This window comes from Protopterus annectens, chromosome 11.part0 (assembly GCF_019279795.1).
Source record: "Protopterus annectens isolate FY-2018-M chromosome 11.part0, PAN1.0, whole genome shotgun sequence".
Lineage (NCBI taxonomy): Eukaryota > Metazoa > Chordata > Ceratodontiformes > Protopteridae > Protopterus > Protopterus annectens.
Window position 1 is genome coordinate 479,043,464 of NC_056745.1, and position 25,095 is coordinate 479,068,558.

At 44.2% G+C, this 25,095-nt stretch overlaps 1 protein-coding gene across 1 annotated transcript in view; it reads right to left on the reverse strand.

Annotated features, from left to right (window-relative positions):
* Nucleotides 1-25,095, reverse strand: part of OSBPL8 (oxysterol binding protein like 8) — a 3,324,100-nt gene that overhangs the window by 2,465,207 nt on the left and 833,798 nt on the right. The window contains exon 8 of the mRNA XM_044087980.1: nucleotides 25,025-25,095. This exon is cut by the window's right edge and continues 133 nt beyond it. Coding sequence (XP_043943915.1) covers nucleotides 25,025-25,095 — 71 coding nt within the window. The remainder of the gene's footprint in view (nucleotides 1-25,024) is intronic.

Consider the following 25,095-nt stretch of genomic DNA (forward strand, 5'->3'; position numbering starts at 1 on the left):
AAAGTTCTTTGATCAAATCCCTCTGTAATCTAACAAAGTGTGTCCACTAATTCAGGGATCTGAGAGCAAAGGTCACTGATGCATACGCACATTTCCCAAATCTGTCCAATGCCCAGGACTCCTTGTTAGAGGGATGAACATAGGAACCCTCTTTCGTGGATTCCTTCTTTGCTGCTGCCACTATAACCATGGCATCCACTGGTACTCCTTTGTTCCACAACTCTCTTCCTTTTGGTGGTGCCAGGATCCTATCTGGTCTCTTGGGGATTGGCTCAGCAGAATCAGGCTCCTGCCATGTCTGCCTAGAGATCATATCAATGAGCTCATCAGCAAACACAGTGACAGGAAAGTAGATGGGCCAGAACTAAACACCTCCAGGAATACAGATTTCTCTTAAGAAGGGATATCGGTAGACCAACCACCCCTTTGTTTAAGGATTCCTAAAATGTCTCCAAATGAGAAATCATCAGGTGGTGATCTTGGGGATCTTTACCCTTCATAGAAATCAGTATATTCTGTGACCGACTCCTGATGGGTGCCCAAGTGCCTCCTCTTGCACTTTTTCTTCCTAGGGACTTCGTTGATGGGATGCTCCGGAAAAGTATCGTAAAAAATAACTATACTCTGCTGGGTAGCCTGGAGGCTTTCGGTTGGCTGTCAATGTGGAGTAGAATGTTGAGGATTAAGAGACAAAGGCATCTGGGATGCAGAGGGAAGATCCGAGGGGGGAGGAACAGTTTGTGCTATAGGAGTGAACATTCGCTCTACCACCTCATATGGCAGAATGCCCCAGAAAGAAGGAAGCCACTGGAGCTGTGAAAGCATGCTTCCAGACCGCCAGCTTCCTCTGACCCAAAGGCACACCACCTAAGGCAGAAGTTGGAGCAGAGCTATCGAATGCTGAGGTTCCGAGGGGCAGAGATGGCTCCAACAGTTTTGGAGTCGACTCTAACACACCGGATCCAACAACCAAGTTTCGGCTCCAAGAGTAGTCAGGCTCCAACACGCTTGGAGCCGGTGCACTCAAAGAAGATATTGGATCCAAAGATAAACCAATCTTCAGATCTGGAACAGACGCCACCGGAAGTTTCAGATTGAAGGGCTCTGAAGCCAAAGGATGTATCGGAGAAGGAGCTAAGACTGGAGGAGTAGTACTAGTAAAGGTCTTCGGTCTCATGGGGGCAGGAGCTGGGAGTACTCTCATTTGAATTTGTGTTGAGAGAAACTTCCTCATTATTCTGTCCATATCAGCTTCTTTGAGACTTCTGGAAGAACAGGAAGAGGGAATGGAGGGAGATCTTAAATAACAACATCTTTCTAGGAACGGGGATGGGAGACGTGAGGCAACATGATTAAAGGAAGGTGCAGATCTAGTTCTAGGTAGCTGCTCTGGTTCAGAATGAGATGGATCCAAAGACGCAGATCTGGTATCCAACAAAGTCAGATCTGAAGGCTTGCCCTTAGGATCCAAAGACTTTTGGGTCTTCTTAAGCAGTTCCGAAGTCTGATCTGAAGAGAAATGAGAGGATCTGGGTTTGTCAGAATGTCTTTCCTTGACTTCTTTATCTGTCTTGGTGATTTGAGTTCTCTTAAGCAAGTCTCCAAAGACCGAAGGAAGAAGGCCCTTGAGAATAAGTTTGTTCTTCCTGTCCATCAGTGCTCTGGGACTGAAAGCTTTACAAACAGAGCAGAAAGACTGCAAATGTTCAGGACCAAAGGAACATGTACATAAATCATGGGCATCTGACAATGGTATTTTATGCCCTCAACTGTCACATTTTTTAAAACCTGATGGTTTATCCACCATTTTAAACAACTAAATCCAGTGGTGTGTTAAAGCAGAAAGAAAGAGGTTTTCTTTATACAGTACAGATAAGAAAAAAAATTACCAGCAATGGTATTACAAGAACTACCAAACAGTAAGGGAAAGATTACCAACAATGGTAAAGAGAAACTACCAAACGGTAAAAGAAGAAGAAAATACCAACAATGGTAACAAAGATTTACGCTGAATACATAGATTAAGGGTGGTAAAAGTACATTAGTGAAAAAGGGAATTTTTTTAAAGAGCTATATGTAAAAAAAAAAAAATCACTTATATTTTAAACAAATGTTCAAGAGCTGCAGCAACCACATTTGTACACAATGGCGGCAAACGAGATCTGAAGTAAAGAGGAAGACCGCTGCAATATGGGTAAGGGAGGAGCTTGAGAGCTTGTAGTATCCATGAGGTATAAAAAAAAAAAACGTCTGAGTTGGATCCAAGGATCAGATCAGATCCCACATATTCAGGAATTACTGAAAATTGACGATATCACATCAAGTGGTTTTTGAGGTAAGTAAATCACTGACAGTCCACCACAAGCACATTATCCTGCCCAAAACATACAAAAGTTTCAAAAATAAACAAAATTTCTGTCAAAAATGAAACTTTTCCTCACATAAATTTCACATAAGTATAAAAATGAAAAACTCCTTAAAAGGCAATGCCAGTCCCAAAACATTAAATTCCCTAGCTAAACAATAAGATTTTCAAAGAAAAAGAATAGTCGTGTAAAATCTTACCATAACCATAGATGTCCTTTTCCCTTCCATGTTGCAGTATTCATAACCTTTGGGTTAGCCTCCACCTAGCAACCCGAACGTCTGGTTAGTACACAAAAGCTTTAGTCACTGTGAGTTATGTGGGGTGTCTGACATTGGCCATAGGGTGCATGGGCCATAAAATGTCTGCTCATACCTTCCTCAGAACTGAACACTCCAGTCGCACCCCAGTCCCAGGATAGCTGTACAAGTCCTGACTCATCCAGCAAAGAGTTTTTTTTGGTGGGTTAGTACAGGGTGGGATAGAATACTGGAATATGGAAAAGAAGGACATCTATGGTTATGGTAAGATTTTACACAACTATTCTATGTCCTTCTATTCTCATGTTGCAGTATTCATAACCTTTGGGTGAATGCCATAGCTCAAAGGGAAAAGGAGGAGGGTGGTTTGGAGCTGTTTTCCAAGAATCCATGCAGGACTGACCTAGCAAAACCTACTCTAGATCTGGAGATATGCTCCAGTCTGTAGTGTTTAGTGAAGGTATGGACCTATGTCCAGGTAGCTGCTTCTAGAATAGAAGAAAGCTCCAGATAAGGTCATGGCTGTTGTAGAATGGGCTTTAATGGTAGAGTCTGAGTATTTGCCATGGTAGTTGTAACAAAAGGTGATGGCCTTTGAAATCAAGGCAGAAATAGTCTGCTTTGTCATCGCTTTCCCCAGAGCCTGGAGGTTGCTCTGATCTCCTAAGGGATTTGGTCTTGTCTAAGAAGAATCTGAGTTGTCTGTGAACATCACGGAAATGCAGGACTCTCTCATTTTCATTCTGTGTTGCGGAAAAAAAGTGGGGAGGTGGATACACAGGTCCAGGGAGAACTCACTGACCACCTTAGGCATGAAGGATGGGTTAGTCCGTAGGGTTACTCTAACACTATGGAAGATTAAATAGGGTGGGGTGACCATAAGGGCCTAGAGCTCTGACACTCTTGTAGCCAATGTCAGGGCCACCAAAAGCACAGTTTTCCAGGTGCAGTATTTTAGAGGAGCTGATGCCACTGGCTCAAATGGAGCAACAGTGAGTTTCTCTAACACATAATTCAGTCCCAGGGTGGTGGAACTGGCCTCCCGGGGGGCGTGAGATGTAGTACTCCCTTCAGGAATAACTTCACTTGAAGTCTGGAAGCAAATAGAGGGTCAAGAGGCAGATAAGCAGAAACAGCAGCAAGGTGGGCCTTAACAGAGGAATATGCCAACCCTGCCTGCAACAATTCATACAGATAGGACAGCACTAAGGGGATCTCAATGAAATGGGTCTAGCTGTGTTTTAAGGCAAGAAATACAGAACCTTTTCCATTTAGACAGATAGGATCTCCTAGTACTGGGTTCCTGGCCTCCTGCAGGACATTAAGCACGTCCTCAGTGTAAAGAGGTCTGAAAGGGATCAAAACATTACCACCCACAGGGTTAGGCTCAGTGATTCCAAGTGGGGGGGATTACGAATCCCTTATCTTGTGTGTAGGTCCACTCTGTGAGGTAGCTTGTGATGACTGCCCCTGGCTAAATGCAGAATGAGAGGGAACTAATACTGCCTTGCCTTGGCCAAAAGGGAGTCATCGACAAGATTTTGGTTTGTCCTGTTGAATTTTCATTAGGACTTTTTGTAAGAGTGGGAGGGGGAGGATATGTAGAGAAACATCCCCTTCCATGAGACAGAGAAGGCATCTGTCACCCTCGCAAGGGGGCTGGGTGCCCTGGCACAAAATTGAGGAAGTTGTTTGTTCAGAGGAGAGGCAAACAAATCTATTTGTGGCATACCCAACCTGCAGACTATGCCCAGAAACACATCCCTGTGTAGCATCCATTCATGGGACTGCGACAAGGACCTGCTCAAGGTGTCTGCGCGAGTGTTCTGAGCTGAGGAAATGTAGATCGCTTGCAGAGTGACTCCATGCTGGGCCGCCAATTCTCAGGCCTGGAGTGCAAGTATGCATAGCAAGCAAAATTTTGTTCCCCCGTTTGGTCACATACCAAAGAAAGTACAGTTGTGTACACTTGCCATAAATGTAGATGTTCAAGTGTATTCACTGTTGCAGTCATCACACTTGGGTTATCTGCCTGTAGGTAGCCCTCAGTCGGCCCGAATACCAGAGTCTTGGGATTTCTGTGTAGGATGCTGTCACCTCTTTCATGATGTCAGGTCATCAGGTGTATAAAACATGCAGCCGACGCCATTACATCAGTTTTTCTTGCCCCAGATGTCAGGAGCCCCCAAAACAGGAAGCAATTACACAGTGTGGAACACCTCCAGTAAAATGTAAATACCAAAGCCATAAGAAATGGCCAAAAGGAGGATAGGTAGAAAGCACAGAAGCGTCAGGGGGCTGGAGGGAGGGTAACCAGGACTGCAACAGTGAATACACTCGAACATCTACATTTATGGTAAGTGTAGAGTACTGTACTATGTTCTTCGTGTTTCACTGTTGCAGTTATCACACTTGGGTTGATTCCCAAAGCTGAGGAAGGGTGGAGGCAGTCAAAAAATAGTAGGGTTGGCTAGCAAACCTTATAAGATTGCTGTGGCAAAACTAGCTCTGGATTTAGAAAAGACAGGTAAGTGGTAATGCTTGGTGAAGGTGTGTACAGAACTCCAGGTTGCAGCTTCCAGGATGTCCCTGGTAGGGACTCCCCTAAGAAATGCTGTAGAGGTTGAGGTAGCCCTAGTGAAATGAGTTCTGATCCCCTGTGGGGTAGGTTTTCCATGGTGCTTGTAGTAGAAATGGATGCAGTGTGCTATTCATTTGGAAATGATTTGCTTTGAAATTGCCTTGCTCTCTGCTACTGTAGCAAAGCTGACTAGCAGCTGGTCAGATTTTCTGAAAGGCTTAGTACTGTCAAGGCAGAACCTGAGTTGTCTGTGCATGTCCAAGGAGTGCAGGATCCTTTCCCCTTTATTCTGAGGATTAGGGAAAAAGGTTGGTAAATGAATGGATTGGTTTAGAGCCACACTGGATATCACCTTGGGCATAAAAGATGGGTTAGTCCTGAGGGAAACCCTGTCAGCATGTAAAATAATGAAGGTTTCCACAGCCATTAGTGCTTGTAACTCAGACAAACTCTTCTTGCTAAAGTGATGGCTAGAAGTAAGGCTGTTTTCCAAGAGAGGAATTTTAACTGTGCTGTAGCAGTAGGCTCAAAAGGGGAAGCATGAGCTTCTCTACTGCAAAGTTAAGGTCCCAGGCAGGGGTGGGTGCTCTCCTTGGGGGTCTTAAATTGTTAGCTCCTCTCAGGAATTGTTTGATCAGAGGGTGAGATAAGAGAGGTGGCTCAGTATTATAATGAACTGAGATGACAGAGCCATGAATCTCAATAGAAGAAAAGGATAGGACTTTGTGGAGCAGCTCTGCTAGGTAATCTAGGATTTGAGGTAAGGTGGGCACGGCTGTGTCCTTTCCTTGAGACTGGCTCCAAGAACAGTATCTTTTCCATTTTTCTGAATAGGATTTCCTAGTACTAGACCATCTGGCCTCAAGGATGATGTCCCAGCACCTGTTTGCTGATGGTTGCTGGTGAAGTATTAAGGGAATAAGCCAGGCAGTAAGGTTCAGGGTTTGCAGCTGAGGATGCAAAATCTGTCTCTCCTGCTGGGACAGCAGGAAGGGGGTCTGATGTAGGTGCCAGGGTGGGACTGCTGCCAGACTGCATAGGAGTGGGTACCAGTGCTGGCGGGGCCAGTCCAGAGCAATAAGGATTGTCCTTGGTCTGTCCTGTTTGATCTTGAGTAGTACTTTTGAGAAGAGGGGCAGAGGGGGAAAGGTATAAATTGAGAGGTGTTCCCATGTAAAGGATAGGGCATCCACTTTCCATGTTTGGCTGTGGGGATTTCTGGTGCAAAATTTGCTCAACTGATGGTTTTAGGGGGAGGCAAAGAGGTCTACCTCTCATGGCCCCCACCTGTGGGTTAGAAGTTTGAATGAGTTGGGTTCCATTTTCCACTTGCGTGGGACCAGCAGATTTCTGTTAAGTCATCTGCCAGTGAATTTTGTGTGCCTGGCAGGAATTGAGCTTGCAGGTGCACTTGGCTGCTCAAGGCTGTGTTCCACAGGGCCATGGCTAACCTGCAGAATGGGTAGGAAGGAGTTCCCTCCTGCTTGTTTATCTACCACATAACTGTGTTGTCTATCTTTATCAACAGTTGGCCTTGAAGGATAAGTTTTTTGAAGGCTGTCAGAGCATTCTGTACAGCTAACATTTCTTTTTGTTTGATATGTAGGTGAATTTGTCCTGGGCTCCATTTGCCTTGAATGCATTTGCCAGCCATGTGAGCTCTCCATGCATAGACTGATACGTCTGTTGTCAGGGTTTGGGTGGTGAGGGGTTGAGCGAAAGAGAGTCCCTTGTTGTGGTTGGAAGCCTCTGCCCACCAAAGGAACTCTGCCCTTAGACAAGGAATGATACGAATAATTGTTTCCAGGTCCTGAGAATGTTGGCACCAGAGACTTTTTAAGTACCACTGAAGTTTCCTCATATGCAGTCTTGCATATGGAATTAGTAGAATGCATGAGGCCATGAACCCTAGGGCTTGCAGTATTTTTCTTGCAGACAGCTGGGTTCTGGTGGCCATTAGTTTGAAGTAGTTTGTCAAATAAACCTGCTTTTCTGGAGTAAAGAATGCCATCTGGGAAGTTGTGTTCAAGCTTGCTCCCAGGAATACAATCTTTTGGCCGGGCACCAGATTATTTCTTTTCGTTGATGGTGTACCCCAGAGAAGTTAGAAGTCTCTTTACAAATGCCAGGTGCTGAAGTAGCAATTCTCGACTGTCCGCCTGAAGCAGGCAATCGTCCAAGTATGGATACATTTGAATATTTCTCTGCCTGCAGTATGCAATGGCTGGAGCCAGGCACTTTGTGAATACCCTGGGCCCAGTAGATAAGCCAAAGGAAAGTGCAGAGAACTGATAGTGCATACAGCCTGCCCTGAAATTCAGATATTTTCTGCAGGATTCCTTTATGGGGATGTGCAGGTAAGCTTCTTTTAGGTCTAGGGTGACTAGCCAGGAGTCCTTGGCTAGCATAGGAAGCAGCTGTTGTAGTGTAAGCATTTTGAATTTTGGGACCAGCAGGAAGATGTTGAGAATGGACAGGTCCAGGATAGGGAGCAGAGAGCCCTCTTTTCTGGGCACCAGGAACAGTCTGGAGTAGAAACCCTGTCCTCTTTGCTCTACTGGAACAGGCTGAATAGCCCTGATACTGAGAAAAGAAAGTACTTGCTTTTGAGCCTCTGCCTAATGGTTTGGAGGAAGGTATGGAAACCTGCTTGGGGTTGGCAGTGAATGGAAGTAGAATCTGTATCCCTAGGATACAATGTTTAGGACCCATTGGACCTGGGTAATGGACATCCAGTTTTTTGCATGCAGGGCGAGTTTTCTTCATAGGGGTGCAAGTACGTGGGTATGGCTAGGAAGGATGATAGACAAGTCATTGTGAATTTTTTCCATAAGGGGGTGGCTTACCACTCCCTGTTTTTGAGGGGGGAGCACTCCATTGTTTAGATCTCTGCGAACCCTGAGACTGTAGCCTTGGTGGTCTGTTGCCCCTGGGTTTGGGCTGAGAAGACCTGGTAGGGACTGGAAAGGACCAGTTTTTAGAAAGCCAATTGCCTACTGAATCTAGGTGGCTGTGCCTGAAAGAAATCTTCAACAGTTTGCATAGATTTAGCTTTTTCCTCCATCTTTTTAAGAACCTCTTCTGCTTTTGTGCCAAACAAATGTTCCGGGTTTAATGGGGCATCTAGTAATTTTGCTTTGATATGGTCTGGCAAGGCATGGTCTGGCAAGACTTGTTCCTTCAGCCAAGCATGCCTTCTCAGTACAGACCCAGTGACAGCAGCCCTGCAAGATGCTTCTAAAGCATCAAAACCACACTGCAAAGTATGTTTACTGACTTGGTTTGCAGAATGCAGTAACTCTTGTAAATCTTTATTTTCTGCAAAATCTGGAAGCAACAATATTGTTTGTTTAATTAGTTCCATAATATGCTGCTGGTACTTCAACATGTGAAACAGGCAATTTAAAGGCCTGATGACAAGAGTTGCAGAGGTATATACCTTCTTGCCCCATCCGTCTAGAGCCCTCAAATCCCTGTCCGAAGGGGAAGGATTTTTGGCTGTAGTAGCCTTAATACCTTTAAGTCCCTGGGAAATGGTCTCTGGATCCGCAGTGGGATTCTTAGAGAAATTTGTGAGAGTCAGGTACCCTGTAGTACCTGTCAAGCTTTCTAGGAGCTGGTAGTAAAGTATCAGGAGTAAGACTGGATTCCATGAAAACATCATCGACAATATCCAGGGCAGGGGGTATAGCTAGAGGCTTGTGCTGAGGCAAGTCTAAAAATTCTCTGAGTCTCTTCTTGGACTGTGGGTAGTCCTGGCATTCCCAGCGGAAATGCTCTCTTAAGGTATGCAAGGTTTCACCAAAAGAAAAGTCCTCTGGAGGGGAGGCAGAGGGAATAGAATCCTCTGCATCTGAATCCTCATAGGTAAATAAGGGAATGTCCTGGTAATCAGAGGGATCGGAATCATGGTCTGTTGAATCATAAGGGAAATCAATTCTTTGTCTTTTAGAGGGGGAAGGCTGGCTTCCCCTGATTAGAGTTATAAGGTCTTCAGCCATTCTAAGCATTTGTTTCTGTGGCATGGGAGCTTGAGCATGCGCTTTAGTAGTCAGTTTTCTAGGCGTAGTGCAAACTCTGGACCTGAGAAACTCTGTCGTTTTAGTCTGAAACGAAGTAGTAGGTTTAAAATGAACATCGGAATGTCAGAATAAACCCTCAGAAGCCAGTGCCTGCACAGCGGCTCCGGACCCATCCAAGGTAGAGACATCCACAGGTTCCATAATCGAAGAAGCATCACACTGCATACTGGACTCCGAATGGGTCTCAGTAGAGTCCTGTGAATCTATAGAAGCAGGTATCAGGGGCTGCGAAGGCGCCTCAATGAGTAGCGGCGGACTGGCGACTAGCTTAACGGAAGCATCATTGGCAGTTTTGGAAATATGCAGTCTGTCTCTGTCTTTATCCTTACATTTTTTTCGGAAGATCGGTAGTCGGATGGCTTACCAAAGCCATTTCGGAATATGGAGAACGAAAGAATTTAGCAACAAAGATAGCCCAACGATGAATGGTTCGGGCATTAAACAAGGGACAAAACAGACAGTCTACTCTGAGGCGATCTCTGCTTAACATACAAGGCCATGTCAAACCCAGAGCTGTTGGACATGCTACACTTAAAGAAATCCCAATCCCTCAGAGCCACACGCTCCAGGGATCTAAATCTTGTAATCACAATAAACAAAACATGCTGGAGGGATAGGTTCCTGACCCAGAGACTCCCCAGACTCTGGAATAGACTGCCCATACATGTCAAGCAGAGCACCTCTTTGGCCCTCTTCAAAAGGAACCTTGATGATTGGATGGGAGAAAGGAAATTCACCCCGGGGATCACGTCAGTCGCCCTGCTAGACATGGGTCCAGGGAAGTAAATAGTGTGGGAAGAAATAGCCAAGGAATTGTTATGGCTAGGCTTGTATAGGCCCTAGGGCCGATAGCCTAATACCAACCTATGACAGCGAGGGACGTCGTGGTATGGGCCTAAACAGGTGACGCAGTAAGAATGAAAATCTCTGTGGGATATTTGCTTTCCACAGGCAAGACAATTGTTAACATTTTCTGACATCGTTTAGAGCAAGAAAAAAGAATCCCCAGCGGGGTATTTAGCTTTAGAAGACTTCACGTTTGAAACTCGAAAAACGAAAATTTCAGGTAGCAGCTGACCAGCACTTGCAAACTGTTTCTGCTTTGGGGTCTCGTGCGGCAAGAAAAGCTGATGTAATGGCGTCGGCTGCATGTTTTATACCCCTGATGACCTGATGTCATGGAAGAGTCGACAGCATCCGACGCAGAAATCCCAAGACTCTGGTATTCGGGCCGAATGAGGGCTACCTGCAGGGAGATAAACCCAAGTGTGATGACTGCAACAGTGAAACATGAAGAACATCAGTAGTTTTGTCTGAGAACAACTTCAGGGGCCCTTGCTTCAGACTGTTTTGGAAGGCCCTCAGTGCAAAGGTGAGGGTCCTCATCTCTTTGATACCGATGTGCTTCCACTTGAAGAGGCCTGCCCATATGCCTTGCACCGTGAAGTTGCCCACAGCAGCCTCCCAACCCAGGTTCGAAGCATCTGTGCACATTTCCTGGACTGGAGTGAGGGGATGTAAGGGTAGTCCTGGGTTGAGAGAGACTTCATCCTTCCACCAAATGATATCCTTCCTTAGACATGGTAGGAAGGGAATGGTGTGGGACCTCAGTGCAAAGGTGAGGGCCCTCATCTCTCTGATACTGATGTGCTTCCGCTTGAGGGGGCCTGTCCATATCACTTGCACCTTCAAGTTTTCCACAGCAGCCCCCCAACCCAGGTCTGAAGCATCTGTGTACATTTCCTGGACCGGAGTGAGGGGATGTAAGGGTAGTCCTTGGTTGAGAGAGACTTGATCCATCCACCAAAGGATCTCCTTCCTTAGACATGGTAGGAAGGGAATGGGGTTGTCCAAAGGGTGGGAGTGTCGGTTCCATGTGGACCTCAGGTACCACTGAAGCTTTCTAATGTGGAGTCTTGCGAGTGGCAACATTGGGATAGTAGAGGCCGTACGTTCCAGGAGTCTGAGATATTCTCTTGCTGTTATTGCAAGGGCATGGAGGACGGACAGTAGATATTCCTTCAGGCTTTCCACCTTTTGGGTGGGAATAATGCCCTCATAACATCCGTCTTGATTCTGCAGCCCAGGAAAACTTGATCCTGGGAGGGATTTAGATTGCATTTGGGGAAACTGATGGGGAAACCCAGGGACTGCAGAATATAAATGACTGTCTGGAGATGGTGCTTTAAGGAACTGTAGCAAACTGCCTGGATCAGGAGGTCGTCTAGGTATAGGAAAATCTGTATCCCTTGGACCCTGCAATAGGCTACCATTGAAGTCACACTCTTGGTGAATACTCTTGGTGCAGTAGTTAGTCCAAAGGGTAAAGCAGAGAACTGAAAATGTGAGGAAACCAAAGAGAAAAGCGTAAATATTTCCTGTATTTGGTCCTTATGGAGATATGCAGACATGAATCTTTGATGTCCAAAATGGCCAAACAGTGGGAATAGAGTCTGGAGCGTAAGCATGCAGAAAGTAGGTATTTGAAGAAAGAGGTTAAGGTGGGAGAGATCCAGGATGAGTCTCCATGGGCCGTCTTTTCTTGGGACCAGGAAAAGTCTGGAGTAAAAACTCCTTCCCTTTTCTGACAGAGGGACTGGCCGGATAGTCCCCTGGGATAGGAGGCTTTCCAAGACTGTTTGGAATAGGGGTAGCTGGTTCTTTGGTGGCTGTGGGATGCCTCTTAAGGAGGGAGGAATGATCCGAGTTATGAAGTAACCCATTTCTATGATTAATAAGACCCATTTTTCAGAGGTAATGTTTCACCAGACAGGAAGACAGTGACAGAGTCTCTGGGAAAGGGGTATGGAATCTGGAGGGGGTGGAGGAGAAGGCAGACAGCCACAGACTACCTGCCTTGTCCTGAAAAAAGAAGTTATGTACTCACCCTAACGTCCCATGTGAGTTGTTCATCTTACTTTCATTCTTACTGATGGGTTGACTCGGCCAAATGCAAAAGCTCGAGGTCTTCAACAGGCTCAAGGAAGGGGGTTGGAGGGTGGAACGTAAGAATGCAGGGAAGATAAACAATTCACATGGAACGTTATGGTGAGTACATAACTTCCTTTATGTGAAGTCGTTCTATCTTGCCTTCATTCTTACTGCTGGGATAGCATCCCAAGCACCATCTTCTTAAGCGACTCATGGAAGTATATTCTTCAGGACAGTTAACCAAAAGGAAGCCCTGTCCCTGGAGGCCCTATCCACTTTGTAATGAGTGATAAAGGTATGAGGCCTTGACCAAGTAGCTGCTGCACAAATTGTATCTATTGGTAATTTGGCAGAAAAGGCTGAGGAAGTGGATACAGCTCTAGCCGAGTGGGCCTTTATCTTGTCCTGTAATGGTGAATTCACTGAACTGTAAGTAAAGGAAACACAGAATGATAACCATTTTGAAAAAGTGGTTTTACCAACAGGAGCACCTTTCTTGGAGTTTCAGAAGGAAACAAAGAGTTGATCCATTTTCCTGAAATCCTTGGTCCTGTCCAAATAGAAGCGTAGCTGTCTGTGAATGTCAAGCTTGTGTAGCGTATACTCTGCCTTACTGCCATACTTGGGGAAGAATACAGACAATTCTATAGACTGATTGAGATTTGTTTTTGAGCATACCTTCGGTAAAACTGAGGGATTTGTCCATAGGGACACTATCAATATGAAATATCATGTAAGGGGGTTTTATGGACAAGGCCTGTAACTCTGAAATCCTCCGAGCAGAAGTAATAGCTACTAGAAAGATGGGTTTCCATGTAATATACTTTAGATCACATGAAGAGGCTGGTTCAAAGGGTGGTAAAATTATCTGTGATAGTACAAAATTTAGATTCCACGGAGAAAAAGGAGATTTGATGGGTGGTCTTAAATGTACAGTGCCCTTGAGAAATGCCTTTGAGAGTCTACGAGACATATTAGACTCTTCCTCACCAAGATGGAAGTTGGAGACTGCAGCCAGCTGAACTGGAATAGTTGCAGAAGCTGCTCCCTCATTGAATAGTTTTGTCAAAAATTCCAAAATAGAAGCTACGGGAGCTAAATAAAGGATCAATATAATTTTGTACTGTCCATATTGAAAATCTTATCCATTTGCTGAGATATAGCTTTCTAGTGGATGATTTGTGACAGGATGTCAATATATGCTCCGCTGCAGCTGAAAGATTCTGAAGCCTGGCTATGTTTGGAATTGGAGCAGCCAAGCTGTCTATTTGAGGGACTGAAGGGACGGGTGAAGAGCCTCCGATGAGTGAATCAGGAGGTCTGGAACTGGGTCCAGGATCCAAGGTTCTTCCAATAGATAAGGACAAAGAAAGGGGAGCCAAATCTGGTGAGGCCAATAGGGGGCTATCAGAATTATGGTCCTTCCCAGAGCTCTGGCTTTCTGTAAAACTTTGGGTGTCAGAGGTACTGGTGGAAAAACATAAAGGAGACCCAGGGGCCAATCGTGTACAAGTGCATCTCTTGGGGTTTTCCCCAAGTGGGGGGATTAGGGCAAAATAGCTGCTGCATTTCCTGTTTGTGGATGTGGCAAAAAGACTGCAGCAAGGCTGACCCCATATGCGGAATACGTCTTCTGCCACTTCTTTCTTTAGGGACCACTCGTAAGGCAAGATAATTGCCCTGCTCAGCTTGTCTACTATCATGCTGAACTTCCCTGGGATGTGTGTTGCTATCAGAAAGCATTGGGTGGAGTTCCCCCACTGCCGTACTCTCAAGGCTTCTCGGCAGGGGGTAAGATTTGGATCCGCCTTGTTTGTTTATGTACCAGACTACTGACATGTTATCTGTGTGGCTTGCGAGTCTTGAAAGGACTGCAGCGCTATAAGAACCACTCTCATCTCTAGGGCATTGATATGCAGGTGAGCCTCGTGTTCTTTCCATGTGCCTTGGGCTGTTCTTCCCTGATAATGTCCCTTCCCACCCTATCAGGGAAGTGTCCATGGTCACTATGGCAATTGGGTTGAGTAGAACAAAGGGACATCCTATTGTTACACAATGCGATGTCAGCCACCAGTGACAGTCTTTCTTGCATGAATTTGTGATTAAAATCTGATGCGACATTGGGAGTTCCTGAAAGGACCACTGGGTGAAAAGGAGCCATTGCAGTATCCGCATATGCATCTGACCCAATAGAATTGCAATGACTGCTGCTGCCACTGTACCCAGCAATTTGAGGACCGTGGAAGCTGGAGCTTTTTCTTTCGAGAGAAGGGCTAGAACCTGTTGCTGAAGATTATAAAACCTTTCTGATGGAAGTTTTAAGGTCATTCTGGTGGTGTCTAGATCTGCTCCTATAAAAACAGTATATTGCGATGGCACTAAGGTAGGTTTTTCTAAATTTATGGTAATCCCCAACTGACAGCACAGATTCAAAGTAGTATCCCTTGCTTAAATGAGCTGATGCCTGGTGGTGGTGGTTAGGAGCCAGTCATTTAAGTATGGAAACACCTGGAATCCCAAAGGTCTCAGGTGAGCCATGACTACTGCCATGCATTTGGTGAACACTTTGGGGGCTGTTGTGAGACCAAAGGGCAATGCTCGAAACTGGTAGTGACTGGCCACCAGCGGAAAGCGCAGGTGATCTCTGGATGGGCTGTCCATTTTTATGTGGTAGAAAGCATCCTGGAGATCTATCGAGCACATCCAATTGTCTTTTCCTACAAAAGGAAGTATCCACTGTAGTGTAACCATCTGGAACTTTGTCTTTTTCATAGATTTGTTTAATCTGCTGAAATCCAAAATGGGCCTCCAGTCCCCTGTTTTCTTTGGAAGTAAAAAGAACCTTGAGTAAGTTCCGGATCCTATATGGTCTGTGGGGACCGGCTGGATGACTCTTTTTTTTGTAGCAACCTTTGAATTTCTATGGTCGCTTGTTCCCTGTGACTGAGAGGAACATCTGTGATTGTTCTTATTGAGGGAGGTAGGGTGGTAAAGGGAACAGAGTAATCTCTGAATATGACGCTTTGTCCCCAGCCGTCTTTTGTTATTTTTAGCCAGGCGTCTGGGTACAAAGATAAGCATCCCCTGACTGCCGCCAGAGATGGACAGGCAGGCCTCCTCTCAGGAGCGTTGATAGGGCTTCCCAAAGAACTGATCTCGGTCACTCTGGTTCTGTGGACCCCCTCTTCTGCATGGACAGCATCATCCATTATTGCCCCCTCCTCTGCCTCTGGAGGGGAGTTCACCATGTGTGTCCTGGAAAGCTCCTTGAGTTTTACAGAACCACATCTTTCCTCCCATTTGACCTTTGGGGTAAGGTCTGGTAGGTGTGGAAAAATGGACTCCGATGGCAGAGTCTTTCCGTCTTGTTCACACTTGATAAGCGTTTCTTTCACTTTGGGTCCAAAAAGGGATGAGCCATCAAAAGGGGTGTTGATAAAGGATGACTTAAAGGGCACCGCAAAAAAACATAAGCGCATTCAGGAATGTCTCCTAAGAGCAATTCCTGTACCCAGTGCTCTGCTCGCTCCATCAGCTGTATATGAAAGCAGACGCATGGACGAGTTTGTTAGGGAATTGAGGGTGGAGAACTGTGAGGATATTTTATCTGAGACCTCAGCTGCTACTGAACCATGTAGAGCATCTCCTAGCTCTTTTAAGAGATCTCTTTGCAATCTAGGGCAATGTGTAAGATAATTCAGTGACCTAAGAGCAAAAGTCGCTGAAGTAAACATGCTCTTTCCATACTTGTCCATGACTCTCGAATCTTTATTCGGTGGATGGATCTACGTCAACATTTCGGAAAAATCCTTCTTGGTGGCCACCACCACCAATACCATGGCATCAGCAGGTACTCCTTTGGTACGAAAAGCCTTGACTGTGGTGAGGTAACAAACTTATTAGGCTTCCTAGGGGCAGGTTCCACTGTATCTGGAGACTCCCACACCTTTCAACAAAGTCCATCAGTTAATCGAAAGGCAGAGACACTCAAGAGGCGGAGGGCTGGGACCCAGAAGCCTTCAGGTAGACTTGACTCGTCATCAGTAGATTTGATGGGCTGCCAATCACCCCTCTGTTTGAGAATCTCTAAGATATCTGCGAAGGAGATATCTTCTAAGGGTGACTGGGGGAACCTTCTGAATCATCCAAGTCAGTGTCGGAAGTGACGGATTCCTGAGGGGAGTCCAGATGCTTCCTCTAGCATAGCCTCTTCAGAGGGACCTCCTCAGTGGGAGCTTCTGGTGAGGTCTCGGAAGAGCAGAGATCGCCCAATGGGGCTTACTGAGGCTCTGGGTCTCTACGCTTTTGTGGAGTCTGTGATGAAGAGGTAGACACTGGTGCTTTGGGGGAGAAGTTGCTGGTACTGATGAAGTGGTTGTCTGTGGGGACAATGCTCTCCTCATGGCATTGAAGACCCCCTGGCTCTGATGTGAAAGAACTCCTGGATCCGAAGATGCAGTTGATTCCCTTGGCACCAAGATGGTAGGCTCAGAGACAATGGTAGGTGCCAAACTCACCTGTGCCAAAGCCCCAAGACGCAAAGTTGGGCCTTAAAGATCGGTTCGACTATCCTCCCCGGACCCGACCGGAGAGTGTTGGCTCCTAGACTTTTTGGTCGGCACCGAAGCAGTCTCAGAAGTCGATTCTGAAAGTTCTGAAGCAGGTCTCGATACAGACAGGTCCACTATCATCAGTTCAGAGCACTCCGCCTCCGAAACCTTGATTCAAATCGGAGGAAGAACAGATATAGCGAGAAGAGGGTTAGATGGTTCCAAAGCCTGAAGGGTTGGGCACTGACAAAAGCTTGGCCAGCATCGGTGTCTGTAGAAGCTTCTGCACCACACTATCCACATCCATGTCTGATAGGCTTCTTGAGGACCGAGAGGATGGAGCCGAAGAAGCTACAGACTGTAATATCTGAGATTTCAAAACAGGAAATACTGGCTCCAGTACTGGGGACTGGCTCCTCATAGTAATAACCGCCAGCTCCGAAGTCAGTGGTGCCGCGGTTGAAGGTCTGTCAGATTTTGACTTACTGGATGACTGAGATTTTCCCGGCTCCGAAGATCCAGTAGTGGAAGACGTTTTTGAAGGTTTAGACGACTTGGTCTAAGTTGTATGACCTTGCTCTAACTATTCCTGAAAGGAAGATTTAATCAAGCCCCTAACAATCAACTTGCTCTTCCATTCTTGTAATACTCTGGAATTAAAGAGGTGACATATGGAACATGTTTCCTGTAAATGTAATGCCGCTAAACAACACACACACTCCATGTGTCCATCAGTAATGGACATTTTCTATCCACATTTAGGGCATTTCTTACACCCTGAAGGTTTAGACTGTTTAGCCTCCTTGTCTTTATCTTGAGACATCTTAACCCAATCACACAACACACAGTAAAGAGCTCTCTAATTTAAACAAGCTTATAACAAAAAATGTAGCCTTCTAACTTAAAAAGGCTATGAGAAAAAATATTAATAACACACAATACTATGAAGAGATTTAAATATCTATACATTCACACAGACAGTCACCTATACCACAAACACTCTACACAGTAACATTAAGTTCCAGCTATTATTTTTTTACCTATATAATAAACACTCTGTACAATAACAGTTTTAGCTACTATTTTAACTAACTAATAACACTCTATTAAAAGGAAACAGGGAGTTTAACAAAAGGCCACGAAGAACTAGCAGAAAAAAAAGCAACTAGCCGAAACGCGAAGTGCAAAAGGCAATCAGAAATACCAATTATCCTAACTAACAAAGATTTAACTAACAATATAGAAATTTAAGTAATTTTTATAAAGAAAAAGATAAACTTTCACTGGCCAGAGCTGGTGAATCACCCAATCTGTTGCAGTGGCAGACAAGATCTGGGAAAAGCACCAGTGCATCACGGGATGGGGAGTAGGCCTCGAGTGGTTGAAGACCTCGAGCTTTTGCATTTGGCCAAGTCGGATCAGTAAGAATGAAGGCAAGAAAGAACAATTTCACATCGGATGTTTCTGGGTTGGAGTCTGAGCAGACCTGGAAGATGGCTGCTGCTTCCTGGAGCTCTTCTTGCCCCTAGTATGAGGAGTAAGAACAGAATGTTTTCTAATGAATTGTGTCTTAGTGGGATAATTTCTGTGGAATTTAGGAGCTGGTGATACAAACAAATGCTTCAAATCCTGCAACTCTTTTCCCTTCTGTTGAAGGTCTTTGAAAAGCTCTGCCACTTGGGCCCCAAACAGGCAATATTGCCCAGGGGGGCATCTAGGAGTTTAGCCCTGATATAATCAGGTAGGGGCTGGGGCAGCCACGGTGGTGCAACGGTTAGCATTGCCACCTCACAGCTAGAGGTTCTCCGGTTCGATCCTCGGCTGGGGTGCCTTCTGTGCGGAGACTGCATGTCCTCCCTGTGGTCGCATGGGTTTCCTCCGGGTGCTCCGGTTTCCTCCCACATACCAAAGACATGCTATAGGTGGATTGGACACTCTAAATTGGCCCTAGGCGTGAGTGCATTTGCGCTATCTGTGGAAGGTTGGGTGCCAGCCTGGCAACTCAACACCGTAAAACTCCACTGCCAATCATGAGCGGACAGGTGATCTGCTGTGGCTACCCCTAACCTGGAAAAAGCCGAAAGAAGAAGATGATGATCATCAGGTAGGGGTTGCAGCCTCTGCCAGGAGTACCTTCTGAGCACTGAGCCAAAAGTTGCAGATCTGGTCGAGGCCTCTGTAGCATCATAACTGCATCTGATTGAGTGTCTTGTTACTTGTAAGGACAGGGAGATCAGGTTAGAGATTTGATACTTAGTGGGTAAATCTGGGAGATCAGTCAAGAGTTTTGAAACCCGAGACAAAAGGGCCAAGGAATACTTAGACATGCGGGTCTGGTAGCTGATGGCCCTAAAGGCCAAGGTAGCAGAGGTGTATACCTTTTTACCAATGCATTCCATAGTTTTACTGTCGTTATCAATTGGAAGGACAGAGGTGAAGGGTAATACTCTGGAGGGTTTGTCTACAGAGACAAAAATAGTACCAGGGTCTGCAACGGGGCACTTTATCAGAAATTGAGTCCTTTCTGCAACCTTATAAAATCTGTCAGCCGTCTAGGAGCAAGGGGCTGAGATTCACGATTTTTAGAAGCTGCATTGAAGACATCTAAGAATGCTAGCAGGACTGGTGGGATGGCCGAAGGTGAAGGAGTATCCATTTGTAAGAGTTCATAGTACCTCTTTTAGACTTCGGTCAATTCAGTAGAGTCCCATTTGAAAAACTCTCTCATCCGAGAGATGGTTTTTCCAAAGGTAAGGTCCTCTCCAGTGGATTCTTCCTCAGCCGAGTTCTACTCTGGGGAGGCATACCATAGAGGGAATAGCATTTGGGAAGCATAAGAAAGGGAATCCTCTGAAGAAGAATAAGAAGAATCTTCAGCTTCAGCTGGAAGAGGATCTGCAGTCTGAGGCCTAGGGCTGATAACAGGAGGGACAGCTGGAGGAGAAGCAGCCACTGAGGGCCTAAGGGCCATGAAGGCATTGAATAAACCTTGAGAGAAAGCTTGCCATTCAGGCAAGCTTTCAGATAATGGAGCTTCATGCTTAGTTTTTTATTTCCTTTTTAAAGAAGGAACACACCTAGAGGGTGTAGGGCTTAAGGACAGCCTAGCTTCAGGCAGTTCCCTAATGCTATAAGGGCCGTTCTAGATGTCTGCAACGAGCAGAGGTTCCCCTTCGTTGTCAGCGCCCAACGTTTGCGTAATCCCTACAAACATGCCTCAGCCCTTGGTTCTGCGGCTTCTGGAATGGCACCAAATATACCAGCATTTGCTGATTCCATACGTTCCTCCAGGAATACACTGGCATAAGGGGAACGTCGGCTGGTGGAGGTACAGCAGTAGGCTCAGGCCTAGTAACTTTGGCCGCCTTTTTTGGTGGCTCGACGGTCCGACTGGATGGCCCTTCCATCACAACAGCAAGACATTTGAGTCCTTGGTTTTCTAAACAGATATTAAGATCATGCAGACTGCTGTGAAGAGTCTTTGGAACAAAGGCCTGACAAATCGCTCTGGATTTATGGTTGTGGTTGGGCCCTATACAGAACAAGCACAGGTCGTGGACATTCTTATGGGAGATCTGATGTCCGCACCTACACTTTCCTTTCCTGGAAGGCATGTAGAGACCATAACAAGAACAAGAAAAAAAAGGCCCGGTAGGGCTACTTCTCTTAAACTTGCAGGATCTGACAGCAAAAATAGCAGGATGAGCTGAGGTTCAACTGGCAGCAGAGAGGTTCTGAGGAAGGTATGTGCAGACGTCACTTTTATGGCCCACTCACCCTATGGCCAACGTCAGACGTCCCACGTACCTCGCAGTGACTACGGCTTTTGTATACCGGCCAGACGTTTGGTTGCTAGGCGGAGGCTAACCAAAAGGTTATGAATACTGCAACATGAGAATAGAAGGACAAACTATCTTATTCACTAAATAATAAATAGCGGAAGGATTTTGCCCAAGGAGAATTATCTGCCCAGATCTAGGAGATCGCTAGCCAAATGATTTCATGAAGTCCACCAGAGTCCTCACTTCAGCGGCAAAAAACTCTGAAGCCTTTTTGTGCACAAACTGCCTTTTGCATGGAGCTCTGCTTGAGCACCTGACAGTTGGAGCACTGGAAAGGTTCCCAAAGCTCTGTGAAGCTGGACGGTTGCAGGGGTATGACCGATACAGCTTAAGCTGTTCCTACAACAGTGACCCGTGTCCGAACATCAACAGTTCTCTCTTTTCTCTTTCCTCTTTTCTAAATAGGGCAACAGAAGTGTTTTCTACCTGTAGAATGCAGGAACAGAAAATGCAGTATCGTTTGGTATACATTAACCAAAATTGCCAATCAAAACAAACAGTATCAAATGGAATACACATCAAAGTGCTCTTTAGTTCAAGTGCAGTTTATTTAGAGTGAAGAATCCATGATAAAGTCATTATTTAACTTGAACAAACAAAGCACACACAAAAATAAGTAAACTGCATAAATATATTTGTTACTTGCAATTCAAGTTCTTAAAAACTCTTTCAAAAGAGCACAAGTCTAAATTTGGATGCAACATGTACAGCTATCACCCTACTATTGTTTGTAATAGGCTCCCACTAAAAATCAAGACCCTTACACATCCTAAACAATTTAAGACAGCCACCAAAGAGCACTTTAAAAGTCACTGGTACTGCCACTGCACTCTCCCTCCTAAAACATCTCCTACTTCTCACACCTTAATCTACATTCTGCCCTTGACTCGCTCTTCTCACTACCTCTCTCTAATCTTTCTTGGCTACTCCTTCTATTGCCTTCTAAAAATCTATTAAGCAAATCCCTCAGAGAAACATTCTATTGTAATTGTCTTCATGCAACTACATTATGACAAAACTGAGTTTTTGTAACCACTTACCCCAAAAATTATATTCATCTTAATGACATATTTCTTTTTATACACCTTGTAATAGTTTTGCTATACTCCTGATTATTGACACTGTATAACATTGTATTCCTACTTAATGCCTTATAATAATCCTGTAACATTGCTGTGTAATGCTAACTTATAATGAAAATTGTTTAAAATGTTGGAGCTTTTCTCTCCAGGCCTCCGATGAAAAAGGGCTCTTCAGCTCATTAGGACAATTCCGGTCAACAAATGTAAAATAAATTGATATATTTTTTACAGCCTTGGTATTCAAGCTTAAGTCAAGCTGCCTTGCAACTCTCAGGCATGCCCAAAAGCAGGTTTCTGGTTCTCCTTGGGTATCTACAGCTAGGCTACTGGTATTTCCTGAGTAAATCTACAGGCAGATTACTGGTACTCCAGTTATTTCTGCTCCAGGTTCCCTACAAGTCTCCATTTTTGGGTAAAATCCTCTCCATGAGAGACAAACATTTCTAATACTGTGGACTTTCAGACCTTCTTTTAAGCACAGCTTTACAGGTGCTTCACATTACCCATGATGCCACATGCTTTTGTTACATATCACACTAAGTGCAATTACCATTTTTTACCATGACATATAGAATATACACCACATCAAAATACAACTTCTGACCTACGAAATAATCAGTATACCACACATATAAATAAGAAATGTGCAATATACAAATCATTACATCAAGTACTTCACTTACAAATAAATACATATTTAAACCATTTGGACGCAGTGCATTACATTTTAAAGTCAGCTTAGGGCCTGATTCCAAAAGACTTGCCTTCAATGTTCTATACAAGTCTGTTTTACAGATAGGACTTGCACCAGAATGTATCACTTACTTTGAAAGTAAGTATTTTAAAATCTGGCCCCTAGACTCTAATTTGTGTAAATGAAAATAAGAGACATCACCTGTAAAGCAACCAAAGGACTCTAAACGCATACCAGCTACCTGATGTACTTTATTTTCTGCATTACAACTGCTTTCAAATAATTTTTCAACTTAACATCTTTTATGCTAATACACTCTTATTTCTATGAATCCCACTAAAAACTTCAAAGAAGTGGATTTCAAGTACTACATTTTAGATACCAGGATTTATTAACAGTGCTTTTGACACTTACCCAACATGCAATGACACAGATCAGGTATACAAAGAGGTAAGAGGTATGGATGCAAAAACTCTTAAAATATCCTGACTTTCAAAATTAAGATTAAAAAAATGCAAAATGCTAGTCAAGAAGGGTTCTCCTTTGCTTGCCACTTGTAATTTTGAGATACTGTCTACTTCTATACCTCTTCTAACATGTCCTACACAGCACTTAATATAAATACATCCATATGTAATAGCACAAACTATACCATTTTAGTTCCAAGTATAACATTTATTTGCTGTTTTTCACCACTCAAAAGACTGAATGAATTACGTGAAGGGATTGGCTGTAGCTTTCTGCACAGGTGTCTGTCCCTGTGGTAAAGCTCCAACCTAAGTTAGGGCTGCATTGTGGTCCCTATCACTGGTCCCCATATAAAAAGCTTTCAACAGTCACCATCTACTTTTCTGGGTATGAGGTTGTCTCAGACTTTTCCCTTGTGCTACTTATGAACGGCGAGGAAAAATGATGACACTTCAGGAAGTTTCTAATGTTGTTCCTTTCTCAAAACAATAAAGGTGAAGCATGTGCAGACCTTGGCTCACAATTTGGTGGCCACAGAGATACTCAGTAAGTTTGCATGACTTAAGAATGAAAAAAAAAATGTTAGCAATGACTGCAAAGATTATAGTCCAAAATGAATAAGGAGCAAAGAACAGGTGAGCTTGGATGGTGGTGGGGGTGGGAGGGAAGCATTTATGCAAAGTGCTATGACTGTGCATCAGAATAGCTGAGTTAATATCAAAGAGCATAGGACTTTAACTTTTTTCTTAAATTATGTATGTGGACAAGAACCACCACCAACAGTTGTGCCCATCAAAGACAGTTGTTCATGTTAAGCCTCTTGACAAAGAAACATATCTTTTATCATATATATATATATATATATATATATATATATATATATATATACATACACACACACACACGCGCATGTAATGGGGACACTGCTTCGTAGGCATATGATTCAGCTGATTCTCAGATGTGGTTGGAGGGTTTGAGTCTCACAAGGGATAATTGGCTAGGCTTAAAATGGCTCGCAAGGGCAGTTAGCTTAGTACTAATCTATGAACCTATGGTACATCCAGCAGAATGAAAGCATGTGGAAGACAGAAAGCAAAGCTTCAGAAGCCAGAATTCTTATGTACCTTTAACACATGCCTAAATATCTGACCTGTCTCAGAGGTTATGGCCTCTCTTTATGTAGCAAAGGTGGTCTAACTCTTGGACATCTACATACAGACAATAATGTTTAGTAAAGAATTGAAGAGATGACCAAATACCTGTGGCAGAGATGTCTGCAACATAGATACTCACGCAAACTAAGCTGCAGTTACACAGCTACTAAAGTGGCCTTTGACAACAGCACTTTACAGTGGAAGGTAGCCCACCTAAATCTGAAACATAATGTAGTTAGGAATCCATTTTGCAGAATACAATACTATCCTTCCCACTTTGTGAAGGTTTTGCATTCCTCAGGTTTTTGCTCCATTCATGTGAAAACTTAGAGACCATCCATTTTTTTGGGAACTAAAGAAACAGTGAGAGAGCAGCTCTAAAAGGAGGATGATAATGTTCTTTTTTTTTCTTCTTCCCTAGACACTCATTAAAATGTTTATGGGAGGAAAGATTGCAGGGGGCAGACCTAAGAGGCCTTCATGAATTGTGACAGTTTCTCCAAAAGATGTCAATTTGAGAACAGCTTCAGAGTAGAAAAGACTTAATGTCCTACCTTTCTCAGTGGGAATTGTGCGTGAAGGGGAAGACCTTAAGCCCTGGATGAAGAGGCTAAATGTTGTTGGCTTCTGATCCAATTGGATTTGCTCTACCCATTAGTTGAGGCAGTCATAACAGACATCAGATCATATTTTTTTTACCAGAATATGAACCCTAATATCTCAAAAAAAAAAAAAGAATTGCATAACAGTACTGCTACATTTAAAAATGTAGCTCCTAAAAGTGGTAACAGGTTTCAGGCTCCAATTTAAAAAAGTCAGACTGTTACTAACAAACAAATGGCAAAACATCCTTACCTGTTCAATATGTTTATAGCAACAATAAAAAACACAGGTATAAATATGTTTATATGAGAATATCTACTGAAAAGAAGATTTCTAAATGCAATACCATTACACAAAATAAAAACATTTACTGTTTTTTTTTCAATGATACACTTATTTTTTGGTGACTTACCTTAACAGCCCAGATAGACTGTTCTAATGGATGGAAGAGTTTAAAACAGAAGCCATCTTTCTTTGACGGTC